Source organism: Choloepus didactylus, chromosome 12 (genome assembly GCF_015220235.1).
Source record: "Choloepus didactylus isolate mChoDid1 chromosome 12, mChoDid1.pri, whole genome shotgun sequence".
Taxonomy (NCBI): Eukaryota; Metazoa; Chordata; class Mammalia; order Pilosa; family Megalonychidae; genus Choloepus; species Choloepus didactylus.
This window is the reverse complement of record NC_051318.1, coordinates 72,350,366-72,374,130: the sequence shown is the minus strand read 5'-3', so window position 1 is coordinate 72,374,130 and position 23,765 is coordinate 72,350,366. Positions and strand designations below refer to the sequence as shown.

The following is a 23,765-nucleotide window of genomic DNA, read 5'->3' as shown; positions in this document are numbered from 1 at the left end:
TGAATTTGAAAAACCATCAAGGTGTGAGAAAATAAGTCATATTTAGGGAATTTAAAGTAATTCTACAGTCTTGTAACATGGGATTCACAGAGCAATAAACCAGGGAATGCACAAAATGGAAAAGGAAAAAAACATCTTAAATGTCATGCAAAAAGTCTTGGGACTCTAGCCTCAAGGGATAGGAATTGGTTACAAATTTTAAACATGGCATGCCAAATTTTTATGTTAGAAAGCTATCCTTAGAAGCAATTTGGAGATTGGATTATTGGGAGAAGAGTCGGAAGTCTGAAAGACTGGTTGGCAACAACTCCAGTTATCTATGTAAAGGATGATAAAAGCTTGAAGAAAGACAGCTGGAGACGTGTAGCAGGACTATATGAATTTAAAAGATATATGGAAGTTAAAATGAACAAGACTTAATTTTTGGTTCAATGAGGGAAGTGAGGGGGAAGAGGACAGAAAAATCTAAGGTTTCTAATTCTGTGACAAAGTGGACTGTGATGCCAAATACAGGACTACACCAGAGATAAAACACTGGAAATTAAATGGTAAAATTATAGGGGCAATGGGACAGAAGTGAAAATGCACAATGGCTGGAATTATAGGTTCAGCTATTGGGAAAACATCTAGGCAGTTTTAATAAAAAGGAAAAGATAAGTTTAACATGTATGGAAAAATATTGGTTCACTTGATAGGAATCCAAAATTAGAATAGGTATCAGCATTGGTTGATCTACTGGTTTAAAATTACCCTCTGTGACCAGTTTCTTTATACTTCTGTGCTCCCTAGTTCCTCCATCAAAAGTCTGGTTCCCCCTATGGTTATAGGATGGCTCCCAGTATGACAGTCATGGTTATGTATATATAATCTTGTTCACGTTCTACAGGTAAGTGGTGCTGGCTTTCTATACTCTGATTTAAATCATGGAAACTTCACGTAGGCCACTCCAAACCTCTCATCCCATTAGCTCAAACCTCCCTAACCCAACCCAAATCTAATCCAGAGCAAGAAGAGTGAACTTGGCAAGGTTGGCTCATTTTAACAAAGTTCCAGCCCTGTAGCAGGGGTTGGAACCAAGGAAGACACAAAAACACAAATCAGGGTTTTTGGGGGAAATAAGCAGTGGGACCACAAATACTAGGCAGGCAACAAAAATGTTGACATAGCTGGGGAGAGAAATTGGGCTAATTTCTGAAACTCCTTTGCCTTGTTATGCTCAGTGGGAAACAAAAAACGGAAGAGAGTAAGAACATTTCAAAAAGAAAGGTTTAAAATACTCTTTGTTTCACAAAACAGTAAGAAAAAGAATCTTATAACAGCATTTTATTACTAGACTGGCTAGAAATAAGAGATCAAAATTCACATCACATTTCATATGATTATCAAAATGCTACCCAAAAGGCTAATTCCACATGGAATTCTTAGTGCTTCTCAAAAGTATTCATTGTGTTTCCTAAAAGTATGAAGGAGTGTGTTTTTGCACAATATATGCACACACATGTACAAAGTGCAATAACTCACTCATTTCTTTAGCCCCCAGAGAATTATGCCCTAAGCTTGCTCCAGGCCATCCTTTTTAAAACAAGTCTAATTCTTTCAATGAAGTATCATAAATGGAATGGCAGATGTTAAAATATATCCTGGGATCTTCCAAAGGCTGCTGACTTTAGCTGTCTTTAGACTACAGTTTCAGAGATAGGAAAAATGCTGCGACTGAAACTTAGGGAACATTAATAATTCAAGAAAATGAGCAAATTCGTAGAGGTGGGGGGGGAGTCCCTTAAGGGCGTGGATGTCAGCTTGCATCAGGGCTTCAGAGAAGGGGGAGATACTACCCTGAATGAAATGGGAGGGAGGGAGGAGAGAAGAAGAAACGTGGGGGCATGGCCTCTCAAATTTTTAGCAAAATTACTAAAGAAATGAAATGCTTTTTGTAGATGGATTATTTTATGGAAAAATAAAGAAGTTGAATCTGATAGCCTGCCAGATACAGGGTGAAGTAGAGATTGTCTGTGTACATGTAGACGGCAGAAATGAAGAGGATGGAGCACAGGGAGAAACTGAGGCATTCCAAGCATATAGAGAATTCAGAAAGTCAGGCAAGTGTACTCAAATTTCCAAGAAAGGCCTCAGCAGAGATCTGAGCAAAATGACATTTAGGAAAACAGTCCATTCTCCCGCATCCTATCATTTCATTGTATGACAACCAGCCTACCTGAGCCGGTAAATGTTCCTAGCCAAGTATTTGAGGTGTCCTACAGTGTGACTCAAGCTTTTCTTTCCTATTTTATTCCCCACCGCTCCTTACATAAACGCTATGTTCAGGCCAAAGTAGAGAGCGTATTGTGTGATTTCCTTCCAAACTTTGTTCTTTTTTCCCTGTAGTCAGTGATACTTTTATTACCTAACTCTTCCCATCTTAATGTGTTTGGCTGAGTATAACTGGTCCCTGGATGACTCGCAGCAACTTTGTCTCTCTCCGGGCCTCCACATCTCTGCCTTACATCACTTCCTCTCTTGTTTGATAGTGTAGGGGAATTGACCAGCAAGAAAATGAACAGAAAAGGCTATTCTGTAACTAAATATAAAAATATTTCAAATGGCCTTAAAGGCCACCAAAATCTGGATTTTTGTACATACTCTTTAGCCATGGAATTGAAAACCCGTCACAGTTTAGCATCAATGATTAATTGTTTTTAATGTTCGCATCGTGCCTACTACCAAAGTTTAATTGAATATGATCAAATGCTTTGGTGTTACTTTTTACAAAGGAATAAACCCTTAGCCTAGTTTTGGTTGTCCAGAACATCCTGGAAGTAAACTTTGCATCAAACTGGTAATTTTTGTGCCTTGATTATTATTCTGTCTTTTAGTTATTTTTGCTATTTATTTTGTCCAGTTTTTGTTTTTCCATTTCTTTTCTCTTTCTCTGTTCTTTATTACCTTCTCCTCCCGAATGGTACTGAACTGATTTTAATGGTTAGAGTGAGAAAATGGATGAATTTTTAACTAAAGATACCTCATCAAAACCTCCCCAAATATAAATTAAAAACACTTCAGGCATAGTTTATATTAACAGGACATTTTCATCCCAATAGATTATAATTTCATTCTGGGCAAGTGACCTGTACTATTATTCATGCTATTATAATATGTTAAGAATAAAATCCTCGGAGAATATAACTATTATAAAATAATGTAATCCCTTAGCTCTGTAGGCTTCACTAGCAGTTATAAAAAATGTTGCCAAGATTACATTCTAGCAATTAGCCCTAAGTGTGGGCTGCTAATGGATTTTCACTCAGCTTTAAGAGATAGGCCCTGAGACTATTTTAGAAAATAACTCTTAAAATATGTTTTTAGATGAAAATGTAGGACAGACTCACAAATCCTGGTTAATCAATCAACTCTTCTCTCTGACAAAAGTGATAAGGCTTAGTAACTTATTCTTAGTTTTATAACCAAAAACAAATGCAAAAACAAAAAAAAGGCATAGCTTTTAAAAAAGAACAAAGTCAATTTAGACATATACATAGATCAAAGTAAAGGTTATTTTGGCAAACACTGTGGCTTCACTATACATTTTCAGTGTCTTATGGAACTTAGAATAGATGATGCTTTTCACTTCTTTCATCACAAAGAACAATGTATTGAGGGAATATACTTGGTTCACTCTTTGATGGATCATTTGAGCTATAAACATAAAATTAAAATAACAATGATCTATGATAACAGAGGAAATGTATACCAAAACAGTAATATACCATAACATAGCATAACAACAATAGAGAAAACACTTAAGAAACCCCCATTATCCTGAGGAGAAAAGATGTTCTTTCTTTCATTTGACAGAATATAAATTTAAACTGAGAAATGAGGAATACAGAGGCTCAGTTTTGCTTAACATACCTTATTAATAAGCATTTCATAGGTCAAATGGGACATAATTTTGTCACATAAGAGAGGCAGACTCAAGAAGATTATTTCAATATAATCTAGTAAATGTTCTAATAGCACACTTCAAATGGCATTATACAAGTAAAGTTTATCTCCTGCCTACATAGTGAGCACTCAATGAACATAGCCTATAACATGTGTGTATAACACACAAGGAGCTATTGGGGAAGAGAGGAAAGACATAGTTGGGCAGTGGTGTCTTCTTGATTACACAACTAGTGGTAAAACCAGCTCAAATCCAGGTTTCTCAACTCCTACATTAATGCCTTTTCCAAAAGGCCATGGTGCTCACAGGCTCCACTAGGATGAAATATTTAAGTTGCATAGAAAACAGCACCTGCTGAAGCACATTTGCCATTCTCGTCCCTCCTCCAACTTCACCCAACTAAAAAGAAAACATTTTCTAAATACTCAAGCTATTTATTTCCAATTACAGCTCTACCCAAAATGGCATCTGGAATAGAAAAGAGTGGCATTTTCTTTTTGATTTCATATATATAAATAAATCACAAAACACTCTAAAGGTTAAGTTATGCAAAATATATAGTTATATACAAAGGACTCTTTCCCCCTTCTGTTCATTGGAAATTGTCATAAAGAAGAGCTTCTCTATGAGTGTTCTATTTCTTTCTCATGCCTCTGGCCTATCAATTTGGGCACACAATTTCACCATGAGATGTTCTTGATAGAGCTGTGATACAGAAGAGTGTAATGCCTTTTAGTAAAATTAAACATATTAGTGAAAATGTACAGTGCCATTTCAAGTAAAACAGGGTCTAACTACATGCCACCAAGCTCTGGTGTTCTAATGTATGCCTACATACACCTAAGTCTACTCTCATCATTTTAAAAAGATCATGCCTTCATGCATAGTGAGATAGGCATGCTAATGCCATCTTGGGTGGTTGATTTAAGGATCTTCATGAGTTAATATTTTAAGACTTTTTATCCAAAAGCTGTAGAATACATTACCAGCTTCTCTACCAACAAAAGCACAGTGCAAGCTAGGAACCAGATTTCTCTGAAAAATCAATTCAGAAGGATTAATTACTTGAGAAATGGCAATCTCCAATACTGTGTTTCTTTTCAGTAATAGAAAATTAACTTCCAGGCTACTTCTGATGCTACTTGTATTGCCCAACCCTTATCCCTGACCATTGACTTCAAAAACCTGATTACAAAAGATATGGATAATGGAACTGATTGATCCCTACAAGAGATCTTGATGAGTCACCCATTTCAGAAAGGATCCAAACACTTGCTCATTTTATAGCCCAATGTGAGAGCTCCTCAACCATAACCTAGTAGCTGAAAATGGCACAGAAACCAGTGTTTGATAGCTTCACTAGGTATATTTCCCCCATTCATAAATCCCATCCCACTCTCAAGTGTTTTCACAAACACTGCATTTTTCTATGAAGGTCCAGTGAATTTTATATATGTGCTACAAGTGGCTGCGAAGGCAAGCCTTGCCCATATGCTTGGGGCCTCGAATGGCACTGTCAGGAATGAAGAGGAATCGGCGGGAGCCTCAGAAGGCACGGCACAGCCCACTGCCTGTCCCTTCTGGTTGTTTTTCATGTGGTTGTGCAATGACTCAGGGCATTTCCTCCCACAGAGATGTATATTCTCAGGAAGGAGGCCAAAAGAAAGAAATCAGACTGCATGGGAAAAGAAGATATGAAAGTAAATAGGTGTGGGCGAGGGGGGTGGTGTAAAACAAATGTGGTGTACTGAGCGGAATTCTCTGGGCTTGCAATTCTGAAGTGATTTGGCTTCCGTTAAAAGCTCAGTAAAGCCTGCACCTCTTGCACTTCACTGTGGGATGTGTACAGCCAGCACCTCTGCCTTACAGGTGTTCCCTGCTCAATGGCTCACAACAGTTTTTTCACCCAGTAGGTGCTCATAACATGGCTATAGAATTGAATCTGTTGCTGGGATAGGTCTGTAAAACTGACAGGCAAATTCACAAGCTTGAATTAAAATCAAAACCACTGAAAGATGTTACAACACTGAAATATCTGCAGGGTTCACAGTGGTGACGTGCATTTAAAGACTTAGACTAAAAAATTTAGTCACCCTTGAAAGGTAAATTACTTTTCAGATGTGAGTCCACTGTAATCAGATATATCTAATAGTCGAAAATTCAAAATGATCTGCTCTAACTGTTCATCTTTCTTGATCTGTACTTCTTGTTTTAATGCAAAGTGGCTTTCTTTAATACTATGCTCTCTACGTTTATCAAGACCTTTTTAAACGTAAAAACAAAAAGAAATTAGAACTTTTTATTTAGTTAGCCCAGTGCATTGCTTTAAAACAAATCAGGAACATATCATGTGCACAGTCCCAATTAACTGTAGGGATGGATTAAGGGACGATGTTGCTAACAATGGGGATTTGTAAATTGTGGAAAATTAACAAATTATCTACTATATTATGCTTCCTACTTGGACATCTATAATAACAGAAATAAAACATATTCCAAGCATTATGCAAGAACAATCAGATTCTCCTTCCCAGCAATGAACACTGTTTTCTCAAGGGACAGATTATTACAGTTCTCTCCTCACTCTTGGTAGAACATAAGCCCAGGAGGCATATGTTATACATAATAAGAGCTTATTAACACCTTTTGCAGGAATCTCTGCCTGCAGATGACTAAAAAGGAGCCATGTGTTTTTACGTGGGGCACCAAGGACTTACTGGTTGGTAGCTTGTCAAACATCCCCATCCTTTCTTCAGGGTTAACTTTTAAAACAAAGGAGATATTTACTGTGCCTAAGATATAACTACCAATTTGGGAAACACCTGTACATTAGCAGTTTAAGAAATTTCATGAGTCTGTAGGAAAATGACATGTTCAGGAGAAACACAATATGCATAAACATAAATATTTTTCTACCATATTCTGAAGAACTGTGTGCAGCCAAATATCAATTGTGCAGATAGACATAGACGGCAAGACAAGATATCCAACAGTTAGTGTTTGTTCTGTTTCTTGCCTTCAGAGAACAATGAATTCAGAATGAACAATACAAATGCAGAGGGAATCATACAGAATGAAAACAGTATCTAGTTGACCTTAAATGTTTGTTACAAGATTTCCCGCAGGTTCTTCTGAATCCCAGACTGATATCATGTGGGGCGCACAGTATGGCACAAAATGATGAAATACTTGGGCTTTAAAAATGAAAACATATTATTTTCTTCATGAGAGTCGCTCTTTCCAGGTGGATTTCCCATCCTAATTTTGGCAGTTTCAAGAGATACCCATCACCTGATATCATTTATTTTGAAGTGTTCCTTCACTGTGTTTAAGCAATCCATTGTTCTTCAGAATTTAATCTGTTTGAATCCAACACACGCCCCTGAGATGGGAGGGAAAAAAGCCAAAGACTTTATCATAATGAAAATCAGTGATCTCTGCCCACCAGGTCTCTACCATACTTTTAGTTTATCTTTGCAAATATTCCATTCTTCTAAGAATGACTCTCTTAATGTGATCTCCACCCAGCATTTACAGGAAGCACTAATAATTATGACCTTTTAAACTCATGAAAATTAAACCTAAGCAAGAATGAAAAAGAGAACAGAACCTAGTTTATAGTAAAGTTGTCACAAGCTTACTCATCTATAAGCAGTAGGCAGCTACATATTGTTATTGCACAAAGTACATCTAAAATATGCTGTCATTTGGCTCAAACTTGATGGAAGCTTAGGATGGGTACTTTAATGATTGGAACAGTGACTCTGTCTAGCAGAAGATACAAAACTAATGAAACTGGCAAGTTGTCGTCTTTAAGCCAGCAAATTCTCTGCTCTAAAAATCATGTCTGCCTGACAAGTACGAGAGTACGTCTCACAGCAGATCCTGGAGCATTTATATTCTCTCAGATTTCCATATTTCATAGTGCTTCTTTTTTCCCTAGACACAAAACAACAGTATTGATTCAATATCACCCTGCTGTCTATTTTAATTGAAATCTTCAGCATATACAAACATGTCAAGAGTTGGTAATAAAAAATACAACTAAAAGCTCAACAAGCAATAGCTATAGCTCTTCGGGGGATTACAAAACTTATTCCTTCACTTGTTTTTTGAACTGTATTAACAGCCACAGAAGAAGACGTAGCAGCCCTAGGAATCAAACTCCACACAGAGCACAGATGACGAAATAGAGAGTATCTTGAAGTTCCTCAAGTGTAATCTATTTAAATATTTACCCACCAGACTGACCTTGACAATGAAAATACCTACTACTGAAGCCTTTGGGCCAAGCCATTTTATCTCCCAAAAGTGTGTGTGAAATGGAAACAAATTAATGAAGTGGAAGAAAACTCAAAATAGTTTGAAATTAGCATTGGTATACTAACTCTCCTTCAGCCTGCAATGTCCCAAGAAATGGGTCGTGATAACATGGATTAAGAATTTGCTGTTCCTATGTTAGGTTAAAAAGCCTGAAGTATAGTATAAAAGGTAAAAGCAATACAGGATCTATTGACAAAAAGTGAAGGGGACAAAAAGAGAAGACTTAAAGGAAACTGGTCATTTCGGTTTTACAACTTTGGTAGGTGGAAACCACACTGCCTTTCACTTTTTCTCCTTATATAGGTTAAGCGATCATATTATTTGCTAAGCAACATCTTTGGTAGATAGTAGGATAAAGAGATTACACTACTAAACTAATTGGAAGGGGAGCAATTTTTAGGTTGAAAAATATTCAGATTATAATAGCCATCATTCATGCAGTGTTTTAAGTGTTCCAGGCTCTGTGCTATCTATGATATTAAAACTTACTGTACTTTTCTCTTTTGGGAGGTTTTTGATAAGTGATTCATTCTCTTTACTAGGAATTGGTTTGTTGAGATCTTCTATTTCTTCTTTAGTCAATGTATATAATTTATTCGTTTCTAAGAATTTGTTCATTTCATCTAGATTATCTAATTTATTGGCACACAGTTGTTCTTAGTCCTTTTATGGTCCTTTTTATTTCATCAGGGTTGGTAGTAATGTCTCCCTAGATATCTCTCCAAAGAAGATACACAAATCACCAAAAAGCACATGAAAAGATGCTTAACATCATAGCCATCAGGAAAATACAAATCAAAACCACAATAAGATACCATTGCACACTCATTAAAATGGCTGCTATTAAAAAAATAAAATTACAAGTGTTGGAGAGAATGTGGAGAAATCGGAACACTCATTCACTGCTGATGGGAATGTAAAATGGTGCAACTACTGTAGAAGACAGTTTGGTGGTTCCTCAGAAAGCTAATCAGAGAACAACCATATGGCCCAGCAATCCCACTACTAGGTACATACCCAAAAGAATTAAAAGCAGGAACTTGAACAGGTATTTTTACACTGATAATTCATAGTGGCATTATTCACAATTGCCAAAAGATGGAAGCAACCCAAATGTCCATTAACCAATGAATGGATAAAGAAAATGTGGTGTGTATACACACATACACACACACACACAATGGATTATTATTCAGCTGTGAAACGAATGAAGTTCTGATACATGTGATAACACAGATGAACCTTGAAGCCATCAAGTACTGTGAAATAAGCCAGACACAAAGGGACAAATATTGTATGATCTCACTGCTTTGAAATAATTAGAATAAGCAGACTCAGAGTAAGAATCTAAAATACAGGTTACCAGGGGGATAGGGAATGGGAAGTTAAGGCTTAAAATGTTCAGCATTCCTATTTGGAATGATGGAAATGTTTTGGTAATGGATAGTGGTGATGGTAGCACAATGCAATTAACAGCACTGAAATATACTTCTGAATATGATTAAAAGGGGAAATGTTAGTTTGTATACATGGTAATAGAATAAAAATATTTTTAAAAATCCATGGAACTGCACTACACAAATAGTGGACCCTAAGTTAAACCATGGACTGTGGTTAATTGCACAATTATAAAAATGTGCTATCATCAATTGTAACAAATGTTCCACACCCATGCAAGGTGTTAGTAATAAGGTGGTATATGGGAATCCTATTTTATGCATGATTGTTCTGTAAGCCCACAATTTCTCTAATAAAGGAAAAAAAATGCAGCAATTTAAAACCTCTATTATAGTCCACATTTTCAAGATGGGAAAATAAAACTCAGAGAAGTTAAGTGGCATACAGAAAGGTCACACAGCTAGTGATATGGTAGGAATTAAACTCTCTTATTTCTTACTCCAAATTCAATTTCTCATATAGTTATTTGGTGCTGTTATATACTAGGTAATATCAAGGGACAACAAAGACATAATCCTTGACATCACGGATGAAATATCTAGTAGGGAAGAGAGTCATAAAATAAGTAATTATAAGTGTGATGAGGGTAAACAAATGGGGAGTACATTTATATGGCAAGGAGTCCAGTAGGAGGGAGTCAAAGGGAACATCCTGAGAAAATGACACTGAAGTGAGAGTAGAAATTATCCCTGTAAGAAAAGGACTATAGAAAAAAAAGGGAAGATGATTTAGGGCAGGGGAAATGCCTACTCAAAGGCTAAGAGGCAAATGAGAGGTTGGTGGGCTCCCAAAACTTAAAGAAGCTCTACGGAGGAGATTGGCAGGGTCTTCAGGGGTTAGAGCACACAGATTAATTTGTAAACTCTTTAAAGGATAAAGCCTGAGGGATAAATAAAAAGTCACTGCAGTTTTTCTTGACAAAATATTTTTTGCATTTATAAAAGACCACTGTAGCAGCAGTTTAAAGGGAAAAAATATGATTGTGGGTTAAGCGTGGATGCAAGTTAGGAGGGAGATTCAGCCATCCTGCTTGGTAGAAATGGCAGGGTGAATGGGGTGAATGTGGCATGGGAGGAAGTGGATACATTCATGAGGTATTTATTAGGCAGAAAGAAGACAGCCTTGTGATGTATTTGATGGAGGAGGTGGAGAGATGTCAAGGATGATTCAAGGTTTCTGGTTTGAGGAAGAAGTTTTGCAGTCTACTAAGAAAGCCTACTCTGGCAAGAATAGATTTATCCCATGTTAGATAGGATGAGTTTGATGTTCTGAAATATCCATTGGTGGCTGTGCATATGGAGAAGATAATACATAGTTTTTTTAAGAGCTTGAAGGAGAGTAATGGTCTAGACATGAAGCCCACAGTCGGAGAAATGGTGAAGAGATCAAAGGGAATGGAGTGCTGAGCACGAGAGAAGCCAGTGGGAGCAGGAGAGATCTCAAGATAGAGGAAACAAAGATCATTTGAGTACAACTTACTTTAGGCACAATTTTCAAGTGAGAGCAATAAAATGGGAATTTCAAGGTCCCATCTAGGTCCTCCAACTCATTTTATAAAAAAATGGAAGAAAAAAAAGAAAAGAGAGCAATCGTGGCAGAGATTTGTCCAAAAATAAGTGCCATACATATGTCTAGAACTTCACTTGTGCTCCATCCTCCAGGAAGCCCAGAGTGGAATAGAGGAGCATAAGGATAAGGAAGCTGCAAATAGCACAAAGAAATAGGACGTAGGAAAAGAGACAGCAAACAGTTATAGAATCAAGGGAACAAAGCATGACACTCTGGGGTGGGAAATCAGTTAACAGCATAAAACAAGATAAAGACATTGGAACAGGGCAGAGGCTAAAATACACATGAAAAGCATTAGCATTATACATACTTTTTCATCTGTATATTCTCCAGAACATAAGTGATTTCAAAATGTGATATTATGCTGAATTCACCTCTTATCTCTTTCTATATTTGTGCACCAAAGCAAATAAACAAAGACAAAACACCTTTGTGATTCAAAGATAGAATAATGTATGCAATCTCTTATTTGCCTTTTAAGTCAAGTAGTCATTTATTTGTGGTATTTTGACCACACAGATGACACAACGTAAGTTTAGAATTCCAATACTTATCAAGGCTCATGTTTGAAACAAGTTCTATGATTACCTGAATAACAGCAACAAAACAACAACAAAAATAACAATATCTAACATTTAATGAGCACTTAGTGTGTGTCAGGTATTGGTCTAGGTAATTTACAACTATTAACTCATTTAATTCTCGTAAAAACGTGTAGCTAGGTATCATTTCAGGTGTACCTTGTTTTATTGTGCTTTGCTTTATCGTGCCTTGCAGATACTGCGCTTTTTTTTTGTTTGTTTGTTTTTTACAAATTGAAGGTTTGCAACAACCCTGCATCGAACAAGTCAATGGGTGCCATTTTCCAATAGCATGTGCTCACTTTGTGTCTCTGTGTCACATTTTAATTAAGGTAGATACATTGTTTTTTTAGACAAAATACTATTGTACACTTAATAGACTCCAATTTTGGTAAACATAAGTTTTATTTGTACTGGGAAACCAAAAAAAGTTCCATGACTAGCTTTATTGTGATATTTGCTTTATTGAGGTAGTCTGAACGGAACTTGCAATACCTCTGAAGTATCTTTTAAGTGGAGGGAAACTATTCTGAGATGCTCTAAAATTATGAAACCTCTGGATAGCCATTAATGAAAGATATGCACTACTGATGGGGGAGGAATCCAGTTGTAAAATAAAGGAAAAATAAAGGAAAAAATGAGGAAAGGCAAAATATTTAAAGTTAAAAAATATATATTTCTGACCATGTATTTAGAAATTCAACAGTTCATTTTAATTGAGCATAATAACTTAAGTGCAGAGTAATATATTAAGACAGAAAAATCTGTTTTTAAATTGTGTCATTATTAAGAGTCAATCTCTATTTTCATGTTTTCATTTGAAAATGAAAACATACATAAATGTAGAATACAAGTACACTTATACACACCCTCAGACAAGTGGACAAAGACCTCTGCTTATTTCATCTTGAATACATAAGCTATTGCACACAGTAATTCAAGAAATGTTGAATTTGTTATAGTCCATTCTGCTGCATGTCTTATTTTTGTCTGAAAATAATCCACCTAAAAGCCCTAAAACACCTTGACTACCAGCCTTAGAAGTTAACTAAAAATGGTATTGAACTCTTCAGAGTTTTAGGAGCTATCCTTTTTAAAGCACATAATAATGCATATATGCAAGTTTTGATAGCATTGTTATATTAACATTCAACACCTCAGAGGAGAAAATAATTAAAATATTGCAATGTTTTCATGTTAAGAAACTTGTTATGTTCAACACAGCTTGAAGGGTTAAAAGTAGAAATAATACATCCAAATTCACCCAGAACAATATTGCAACCTTATCGTCAAACTCCTCCATCCAGCATCCATCACACTACACAGTATACTGGGACTTATATTCAGTAGATGCTCAAAAAATATGTATTCTTGAGCAAATACAAGTGAATTTGTTTTCTTGAGCAACTATAGGATAAACACAGTTCTATTTGCTGAGACCATCACAGCACAACGGGATTCTAAAAGTCTCCTGAGAGGCTTAATTCTTTCTGGAAGTTCTACTTAAGTTCTCACCATTGTGTTGATCTTACTATGAAACTCAATTTCCCTTTTATTATTTCCACTTATAAACCACTGAACTATTTTGATCCAGTTTTCTTTTTCCTTGGAGGAAAATATTACACTTAATAAAAATTTTTTCTGCTCCTCACTTTTTGATGTTATTATAGTACCTTTGTCAAAATATTAAATATATAAGATTAATAGTTGCTATAGAAAGCATTAGTCAAAATTAACTCTGAGAAGTCCAAACAGTTTATAAACACCAAATGGCTTTTCTGAAAATTTTGGAACATTCGTTAAGATTTTGAGACAAATATGTGTGTATATGAACAGGTCATGCGCCAGACTTTGTAGCCATCCAATCTGTGTTAGTATACTGAGAGTCTTTAAATGCACGCTACTATCTCTTGGATTTTTGGTGAGATTCAAATGGAATTATGTATCCTAGACTCCCCTGGGGGATGAAGAGTCTATTTTAAGAAAAACAATATGTTTAATTTCAAAGAGTGCAAACAATGCAGAACAAAGAAATAGATTATTTTAGGAAACCACCTATAAAAAATGGCCAGATTTGCTAAAGGATTTGGAATCTTCAGAACTGTTTGCTGTTATGTAAAAAGGAGAAGCTGAGGGGATATATTGGATATTTTAAAAGGTCTTATCAATTCTCCTAAGGTGGTTAATGAACTAAATGAGGCCAGGACTGCAATTTACTTATTTGAAGAGTCAAGTACTTATTTGTTTAAAAGAATGGATGGCACTTAACAAAATCACGGTGAGCCTAATTAAAAAAAAGTGATTATTTCTGGACCTGGTTGCTACATCTATTCTATTTTGCTAGCTGACTAGATATAATCTATGTATGTATCTCCGAGTCTATTTATGTATCTCTGTTTCCTCCTCCCAACAAAATACACAGGCAATTATTAATTATATTCACTAAAGGAGGGGATAGTGGTTCACTATTACAGATTATAAAGAAGGTCTCTAAGAAAAAATGTGTCTCAGGGGAATCTTTTAAGGAAGAACCCCAGCTTTCCTTAGAGTTCCGTGGTCTTCACAGGGGACAAAGTATAGAACTGGAAACCCATGTTCTGGAGTCATACTGCCTAGGCTGGAATCATGGCTCTAAACTAGTGTGCAACCCTGATTAATTAATCTCTCCATATATTCACTTCCCCCTCTGTCAAATGAGGATGAACATAGCACCTTTGTCAGAGTATGGTGAGAATTATATAGGATAATATAGATAAAACACTTATTATAAGGCCTGGTATTTGATAAATGTCAGTGGATGCTTTATCATCATCATCCTCCTCCTCATCATCAACATCACCACCACACTACCACAAAGATCAAAAGGACACATTCAACTCAATCTTTTAAGCAAACACTGATGAAGAATGCACTATTTTGTATACATTGTGCTAGGACTTTGGGACGCTGAGATAAACATCTCTTTACTCTGTAATTATTACTACTCTATTTGTCATATACTTTCATGTTATGACCATATAGGCACTTTATTTAGGAGACAAATGATCATCATAAAATGAGTTTTTCTCCCTTCGTATTATTGCTGGTTGAAAGCCAGTGGTTCTAACTAAGGACACAGCTATTCTAATATGCTTTCTTGGGGTTAGGTATACACATAGCTTAACAAAGTTACAACTTTGGGAATTTCGATACATCTGCTGCAGGGTGAAATCTATGATTCAATACATATTTTCCTTAAAGTAGCGGCTCCTTCGTTGCTGAATGAAATTAACTGGTAAACTTGGACCTGATCACAGAAAAGTGTGGCCTTTAGGCTCAGTGGCCATCGGGCCCATTAGCATGGTTATTTAGAAGTAAACAAATGTTGTTTGGAAGGGTAACAAGCCACTGTGCCTGCATTTCTGGAATTCAGTATCATTGCTATTCAGTATGGCAACCATTTGCCCTGAGGAAGTATAGTAGACAGAGTGCAGCCTTTAAGAATGTATATTGTGTCCTAAACTCTGCATATGCAAAGATGCTCCCATTCCAGGAGTGGAAAATATAATCCATAATCTCTATAGAAAATGCATTGCAAATTGTTGGGCTACAGGCTGAATGGATTTGTTCTTCATATGATTAAAACAAACAAAACAACCAACAGATGATTTCATATTAAAAGCTATAATCTTTCTCCTCCTGAAAAATAATACTATATGGCAATAGTTGGCAGGTGTTGAGTAGTAGCTACACCCTTTAAGATGCATCATGTGCCTTTTGGGCAATTATAGATAGATTCCATACAACCACTTCTCTTAATTTGCTGGAAATTTGGGTCCACAGCATTTGTAGAAGTCTATAGGCTCCTTATGGATCAGGACAATGTCTTCACAAGTAGGGCTCACTATGAATTTGTTGAATGGGTGAATAAACGCATTTCAGAAACCCAAAGGGAAGCAAGGTAATTTTTAATTAATCTCTCTTTCTTAGATTCAAACCAACATTTTATCCATTGACAACTGATATAGGGAAATGACAGAGGATATGGAATTCTCAGCATGATAATTTTGGAAATATTCAAAATGTTCATCTTACAGGTTATAAAACATCAGTACTGTAGTTGGTAAATGTAATTCAGAAACTAAAACTTACTCTATTCAGATCAATTAACCACGTATTTCATACGTTTTAGGGATTTTCATTGGCTTCTAGTTAATATGCATTCCCGGCAGTAAATTAGGCTTATTCTCTAATGTCCTTTTTTAACTTTTGTATTAAGGAAAAAATCACAAAGTGACATAACTTTGTGGAAAGGGGGAAAAAAAAGAAAATGAGATAAATCAAGAAATAATAGAGATGGACTGCGAATTCTACTAACAACTATCATTTTGTCTATGGCCAAATTATTTAACATCTCAGAAATTTTATTTTCTTTCCTCTAAAAATATAATTCATACTTAGCTTTTATATTAGCTCTGAGGGTAAAACCACAAAAAACTGGCCAGTTAGTATATTGGCACATAGGTGCAACAACAAGCTTTGAAATTCTTCCTTTTCCTTCTGCTTTCTTGCCTAAAACTCTCTGCTTTTTTTCCTGACTTATGTTATTATTCTCTGAAAGTATGTAATTATGAATGTGTAAATAAAACCTCAAGAATTGAATTTTATTTACATATTCACAATATATATCCAATTTCAACAGCAGCATGCCTGAACACTAGCTTTTAAGTTCATAAGGAAACATTATTTCTTAATCTTTATATTTTTGCCTGATTTGTTATTTTCTCTTTTATCAAAATATTCATTGTGAAAGGACATTTTGCTATGTTATTGGAAAAGGAACTTTTTACAACTTCACAACTTTCATCTCTCAGTATGTAAATAAAGCTTATTTGTTCATTCTATGCATATATCTGTGTTTGCATGTCTATATGTATACAAACATACACACTCACATACAAGCAGATACATCACCCAAGAAAAACTTCTAGGCATTTAAACAAGAGCCACAGAACGAATATCTTAGCTTCTCTGCAGGATATGAATGAATGCTCCTTATCTTACTATAATGACCCCACATTCCCCTGTGCCACGTGAAAAGTCCAAGCTGTGAATTTAAACCCAAACTCATTTTAGTTTCCATTTTAGGCAGCATGAGCCTCATTTTTCACTGCATTGCCCTCTGTGGTCAGTCTAGGACACTGCCACGGATAAACCAAGAGACGTAACTGACCTTATAACTACGTGTACTTTTCCTTCCACCACAGAAGTATTACTATAAAGCAGAGCGAACAGATATCGAAGCTTTGAAAAAGATGGGTAACCTTAAATACCGATAGCAGCATGCCTATAATCAAAGTTAAACAGAAACACTGTGTCACTGACTAACCTCTAACCCTCAAATGGTAGCAGACAACTGTGTTAATAGTTTTCTATACATTAGCACATCTTTAAAAAGGGCTCTTAGATAGAGATGAAGGCACCATCTGGCCCAGGCAAGCCCATATCCTAAAACCAATCTGATACAGTTAGCCTACAACTACATGAAGGCTTTCTAACAATTGTAAACACATGGCCTCTAGTCATTTCGTAGTTGCATTTTTTTTTTAAAGGGTGGGTCTTTCAACATTCACTGAGTACAAGTGCTTGGAGGAGATGGCCACAGCATAAATGAGGACAATCTGTTCCTAACGTCCTCTTCTCACACAATTATTCCCCAAGGGAGTCTGAGCTCTCACCAAGTCACTCAAGCACCCTGAACCAAAAGTTCAGGCACAACTTTGCCCTCCACTTACTGTTGTTTCCTCTTTCATTATCTAAAACAACATGCACTTTTCCATGTGAGAACCAACTGCCTGCTACCTATAAATGCTCCCACTCATTTATGCCATAAATGAACCACCTACTGGGTGCTAGCATTGCTCTAGGTGACAAGGACCAAGAAAGGACAAACACAGCCAGAGATCACAGACTCACGAAGTTTGTATTCTAATGGGCGAGATAGGAAAAAACAAACTAACAAGTAAATAAAATATACTGTCAAGTAATGATAAATGGTATGATGACAAACACAGCAGGATGTGGGATGCTGTGTTTTGTGAAGGGCCTCCGTCATTGCAGCAGAGACCCAAAGGAGTGGAAGGAGTCAGGTGACTATTTTGGGAAGAGATTCCAGGCATGTGCGAGTCAGAATGTCCTTTAAAGACACTAACAAAGCTACTAAACCTTAACCTAATCAAAACGGGTAACATAGGAAGCTAAATGAATGAAGGGATAAATTTATTTCTGGTATTGCATTTATTTACTTCTCAACATTTAAAAATTGTATAAAAATTAACTTTTGAAGGCTATCAAATTCTAAGAGCTATTAACTGTCTTTAGGGCATCCATAACACCAAAATTTGTGGCTCTATATGTTGCTTTTATTTTTTTCTGGGATGAAGGCCTCTTGCTTTCATTATTTGTCTCAGAGAGTACAACCAACACCATTCTAGAGGAAGGGGGTTTGAAAAGAGGAGAAATGCTACTTATGAGTACCAGCTGGGCAGGAGGGAGCAGGGCTGAATTCAGGGAGAATTGGCTATGAATCCCAGTTGTGCTACTCATTATCTCCATGACTCCAGGCAGGTGGCTCACATCACTTAATCTTCACTATTGTCAGTCATTATGGGAGGCAAACACCTTCCTAAAGTTTTCCTGGAATGATTTTATGGAAACAGGCACTTTGCTTGCTTGGCATTCCAGAGTAGACCATACGTGTTAGGTATTTCCTATGCTTTATTCCGTATAATTCTCACAACAACCCTATGCACTATGCATCATTACTCTCATTTTACTCATGAAGAAATGAAAGTTCTGAAAAGTTAAATAATTTCTCCAAGCTCTCACATCCTAAAAGTGGAAAGCCAAGCTTCCAGCCTAGGACCTCTTCAACCGCAAACACCTGTTTTGTTTTTGTTTTTGTTTTGTTTTGTTGTAATTTTTTTTGTTCATCATGGCACTTCACAAATAATGCATGCTTTCTAGTTCTTTTTTTCTCACCTACCTGTCATATCTAATCACTTCCTAAGATCTGGATATTATTTTTGTGTTGTTTTGAAAGGCTGCTGATCAATCCCTTCTCTTCCATTCTCACTGCCAGCACCACAATTCTGACAATTATCTCCATACAGTAGAAATATGATGGCATTCAAATCAGCCTTTTTACTTCTGTTCTCAACCTCCCTCCACAAATTAGCTTCTCTAAATCACTTTGAGAGCAATATTCACTGCCTCAAAACCAAGTAGAGCATCAAAAATATCACTCTTTCCATCCACCCCCGAATTTTTACCTAGGTGATAAGGATTTTATTTTCCCTCCACAATTCCTCATGGATCAGAGAATACAACCCTTCTGTGATGGCTACTCTTCAAAGGCTTCTATGAGATCATTTAAACTAGAAAGCACTGGCAAAAAATATTTGGGAAGGAAATAAGATCACTTTGTTTGGCAAAACATGATTTGTCCTCATGTCTGTTTTAATTAAAGAACCATATAAAGGTATATTTTGCATAGCTGACAAGTTAAATCACTTTTTATAATTTAATTATGGACTTTTACTCATGTGAAGGAAGATTATGTTGGATGAAAAGGGAAGAAAGATGATACATGCTGTTCAGTAGCAGTAAAAACGACACAAAATGTTAAACCTTCCCTTTCAAAGAAGTAACTCTTTTTCTAGCTCTTCTACTAGGTTTGCACTCCGTCCTGTAGGACAAGCAATCGGAAGGTACTTCCTAAAACCTTTCTGGTCTTCCTCCAATCACAGAAGTTATCAACAGGTGTTATGTTTTTCTACTCATTTGACTGTCTACACATTTAAAGGGCAAGTCTCTGAGAGCAGAACAAAGTCTTAATCACATCTCTGTATATACATACCTAGCATAGCATTTTAAAGTAATTGCAATTTTCAAATGCAAAGAGCTCTGGCTTAAAACTGGCATGAAACACAATGACTTCATGACTGATGAAGAAAGGATTCGTTTAAAAATACACAAATCATACTTTTTTAAAAGTGTACACTTTGTTGTGTAATTTGGGAACCTTCCATCTTTTAGAAACTTTCTAATAAAACAATTTGAAAGGCAAATTAATTAACTTCCCATTTCCCTGCATATCTTTTTCCCCTTAACAAACCATCAAGAAGAAATGCACTTTTTTAAAAAGTGCACTTTGGACACATTTTTAGTGGGTTTACAGATAAAGAAAAACAACCTCCCTACTGCCTTAGATTCTCTAACATTTTTTGGTAATTATTTGAAACAGACCTTGTAAGGGCAGAATCCGATCCTCTAAATCTGTCTTTTGGGCAGAATCCAAAAGCAGAGAGACCAAAATAAGGAAATCAATTCCTGCCAAAGAGTGCCTGAAAAGCTCCAGCTAAATGAACTGATGTAATCTCACTTCATGACTTGCAGGCGGTAAGGCGGGGGAATTCTCATTACTCCGGGAATCTTGAGGGGGAAGAAGGAGGAGTGAAGCACTCTAGCAGTTGCAGCTGGTGGAAGTCAAAGATTACTGATAAGGCATGGGCCAAAGGAGTGTTCCTTCGCTTCAGCTTTGGTAATGTGTCTTACACTGCTTCACCTGGCCCCAAGTGATAGGAAACCTTAGTATTTCATCAGTCTTATTTGTCCCAAACAGATACTGACACACAGACAAGAAATTGGAGAGATTAGATAGATAGATTAAAAACCAGAAAAACACAACACACTTAAGCTTATGGCCTGTGTCCCAAATCGCTCAACATATTGCTGGAAAAATTCCACTGTTTATCTGAATGGGCACAAGCACGTTTCAGAGTCATCTGACAAGCGAAAAGCCTTCTCTGAAGTTCCCAAGAATGGTAAGGGAGAAATTTGCAGAGGATGAAAGATTTCTTTCACAGTTTTAACTATCTTAGATAATATAAAAAGCAAACACATCTCCTGCCATTTTGCTGTATGACTGCATATTGTATATTGTTTGCTCACATTTGCAGAGACCGATATATTTTATAAAGAAAGAAAAAGATAATCATCAGGAACTATGAACAAGTGTTCTGTATACCATCTGGAGCCCTGGTGTTAAAGAACTGCCATTTTTAAAAACTTGCAAAATCGTTTACAAATTTTTCCTCAAACAGAAACCTAGTGAATTATAAAAACATTCTGAAATCAGAAATATTGAGAGTGAACTGGTGTCCTAAATCAATTGCTGTGAAATTAGCAAAACATGCATCACCTTATTTAAGTTGATAATGTAGACTGGTCTTTTCGAATGCATTTGAGAACAATAGGATACATTCATTACGTTTCTCTAAAAAGAGAAGAGAAGAAATCAGGAGGCAAGCATTAAAGCTATCAAGGTCAACTTCTTCTATTTAAAAGTGGTAAGCATAGTCAAAGAACTGGAATGAAATTGGTATTAGGACACTGTACCTATTGAATGGTTATATAAATCAAGATAGGCTAGATTATCCTGCAGTAAACAGCTCCCAAATTTCAGTAGTTTAATACAAAAAACGTTTATTCCTTGCTTATGTTACAAGTTCATCACAGGTCAGCTGGAGGTTCTGTTCTGTCCTTACCCAGGGATCTTAGCTGACAGAGCAACTACCACCTGTAACATTGCTGGTTGCCATGGTAGAGGGAAAATTTGAGTTCTGGACAAGCTCGCACAAGCAATTACATGCTCCAGCCCAGCAGGGCTAAACCTCACTTCCGCCCACAATTCACTGTGTACTATGCGCGAGAGACCATCTAACTACAAAAGTGACAGGAACATAAATATCTGAAGAAGCTGCTACCATTTATAAAGGGCCAACTATTTGCTAAGCTTGGGGAAGTGCTTTACCTACTTTGCATTATTTTAATACACACAGTAGCTCTAGCAGGTAAATATTATTAAGTATCTATTTAGTAACGAACCTGAGGCTTAGAGAATTTAAGAAACTTTCCAAAGCAAAAAAGCTACTACTGTACTCTGATGGGTCACCTTCCTTTTTTGCACAACACACAGCTGATTTGCTCATTAGGTCTCTCTAACCTTTTAATTATTCACTTTAAAAACAATAAAGAAATACATGTACATTGACATTCAGATTTGACTTTGTAATCTTATATGTAATAAAATGTCTCTGATGCAAATAATTGCATAGAGCTAAAAATGGTTTTAAACATGTATTTACAGAAAAGGAAAGAGCAGCCTTAACTTAAAAATAAAAGATGTTCTTTGCATTTAGAGCAACTCAAAAATGTACACCATATAGGCTGCAGAGCTACTGGGAATATAATGAATTGACATGTTTTTATACAAAATAGAGAGCCCAGCCTATAGGAAAAATGGAGAGCAAGAACATTTTGACATAAATTATTCAATAGAGACAAGAAATGCAATATTCCATCCTCTGAATTTCCCCCTTTATCTCTTTTCTTTCCTTGGATAGTTCTCCTGGCCTCGGTGTTAACCTCAGAAAATAGTCCCATCTGGTCCCAACCGTTAAAGTGCTAGGGACCGCTGTTGAGCAGTGTCTTCAAATTTGCCAAGTGTTCTAACTCCTTGATATTGGAAAACAGTAGACTGGAAAATTACAGGAGATTGGTTTCCATAGACCCTTGTTTACAACTGTAGCTTGTAACTAGACAGCTCCAACTCATTCTGTGTCAAGTGGTTCCTCTGAAAACCTCTGGATCAGAAAAAATAACCTTTGCAGCAAATTTAAATCCTATTTATTCCCTCCTAATTGCTGCATTTTACAGACAATTAGTCTGAATACCAGTACGAGAGCCTAAAATATTTTCTAGATTTAATATAAATATTATGAGCAGAGGAAATTATTCAAATAGTAATAAAATAACAAGGAATCACTATTTTAAAAATCTAATAATCAGTTAGTGCTTTTATCGCATCAAATGCATTACACTTCTCTGAACTGAAGTCTTTTAATCATAGTGTACTAAATTAAATATCTGTTCCTTGTAGAGTATGATTCTGCTAAACTAGATTAAAATCAAATCATGGACAAAATCAATTTTGCTTACAATAATCCTAGCCTACTGAGACTCCAGTGTAGAAATTACGAGTAAAAATGCCCTCATATTTTTTTTCATTTATACACTTACCCAAAGATATCATTTGTTGATCTTGCAAAATTTGTTCTGTATTTCATTAGAGTACTATGAAAAGAAGCAAATGCCACCCGTTTCAAAAATCTTTTAGGGTTTGTTTATGTGTCTGTGTACATGTGTGTATGCCTGTGTAAAGAGATAGCTAACATATGGTAGGTATGTAGGTAGGTAGGTAGGTAGGTAGATTAGATAGATAGATAGATAGATAGATAGATAGATTGATAGATAGGCAGCTAGAGGAAAGAAAGGCAGAAAAATAAAGAAAGAAATGGGGCAAAAAATGTAGAAATGGAATAAAAAACAACCTAAGGGATTACTTGATTTAGAAAAGAATTATAAATATTTAAGCTGTTTTGGGGGAATTATGCTGACATTGGATCTTGGGATTACTTCTCAAGTAAAACTCAGAGGATTAGGTGTCTTGTCTGGAAACCAGGGTGAAGCATGCTTACGTGATGTTAATCATACATTCAATCATTCTTTTTCACAAGCCCACTAAATGGTGACAGATCACAATGAAAAGATAAACAAGTGCTTCCACTTCCACCTCAACTTCTCAATGGAGCTGAGCTTTTTAAAGAAGACTGTAAGAATTGAGCTATTTGCATTTGCAAGGAAATTAGTTATTAGTCTAATTTTAAAATAATACCTGAAAATACATAGTAATCTTTCACTTAAAGCTGTAATTATTCTTTCATAAATTCTATTCAATTGCCTAAAATTTTATACTGCAGATATTAATTGAACTTTAACTCCAATAAAGC

General features: G+C 36.0%; 1 protein-coding gene across 9 annotated transcripts in view; it reads right to left on the bottom strand.

Moving 5' to 3' along the window:
- PCDH9 (protocadherin 9) overlaps positions 1 to 23,765 on the bottom strand; it is a 1,016,093-nt gene that overhangs the window by 828,767 nt on the left and 163,561 nt on the right. The window contains exon 3 of one of the 9 annotated variants that reach the window (XM_037800555.1): positions 6,117 to 7,325. The exons of the other annotated variants lie outside the window; for them this stretch is intronic. Coding sequence (XP_037656483.1) covers positions 7,272 to 7,325 — 54 coding nt within the window. The 3' untranslated portion in view covers positions 6,117 to 7,271. Of the gene's footprint in view, positions 1 to 6,116; positions 7,326 to 23,765 lie in introns of those variants that run through there. 9 annotated transcript variants of the gene reach the window in all.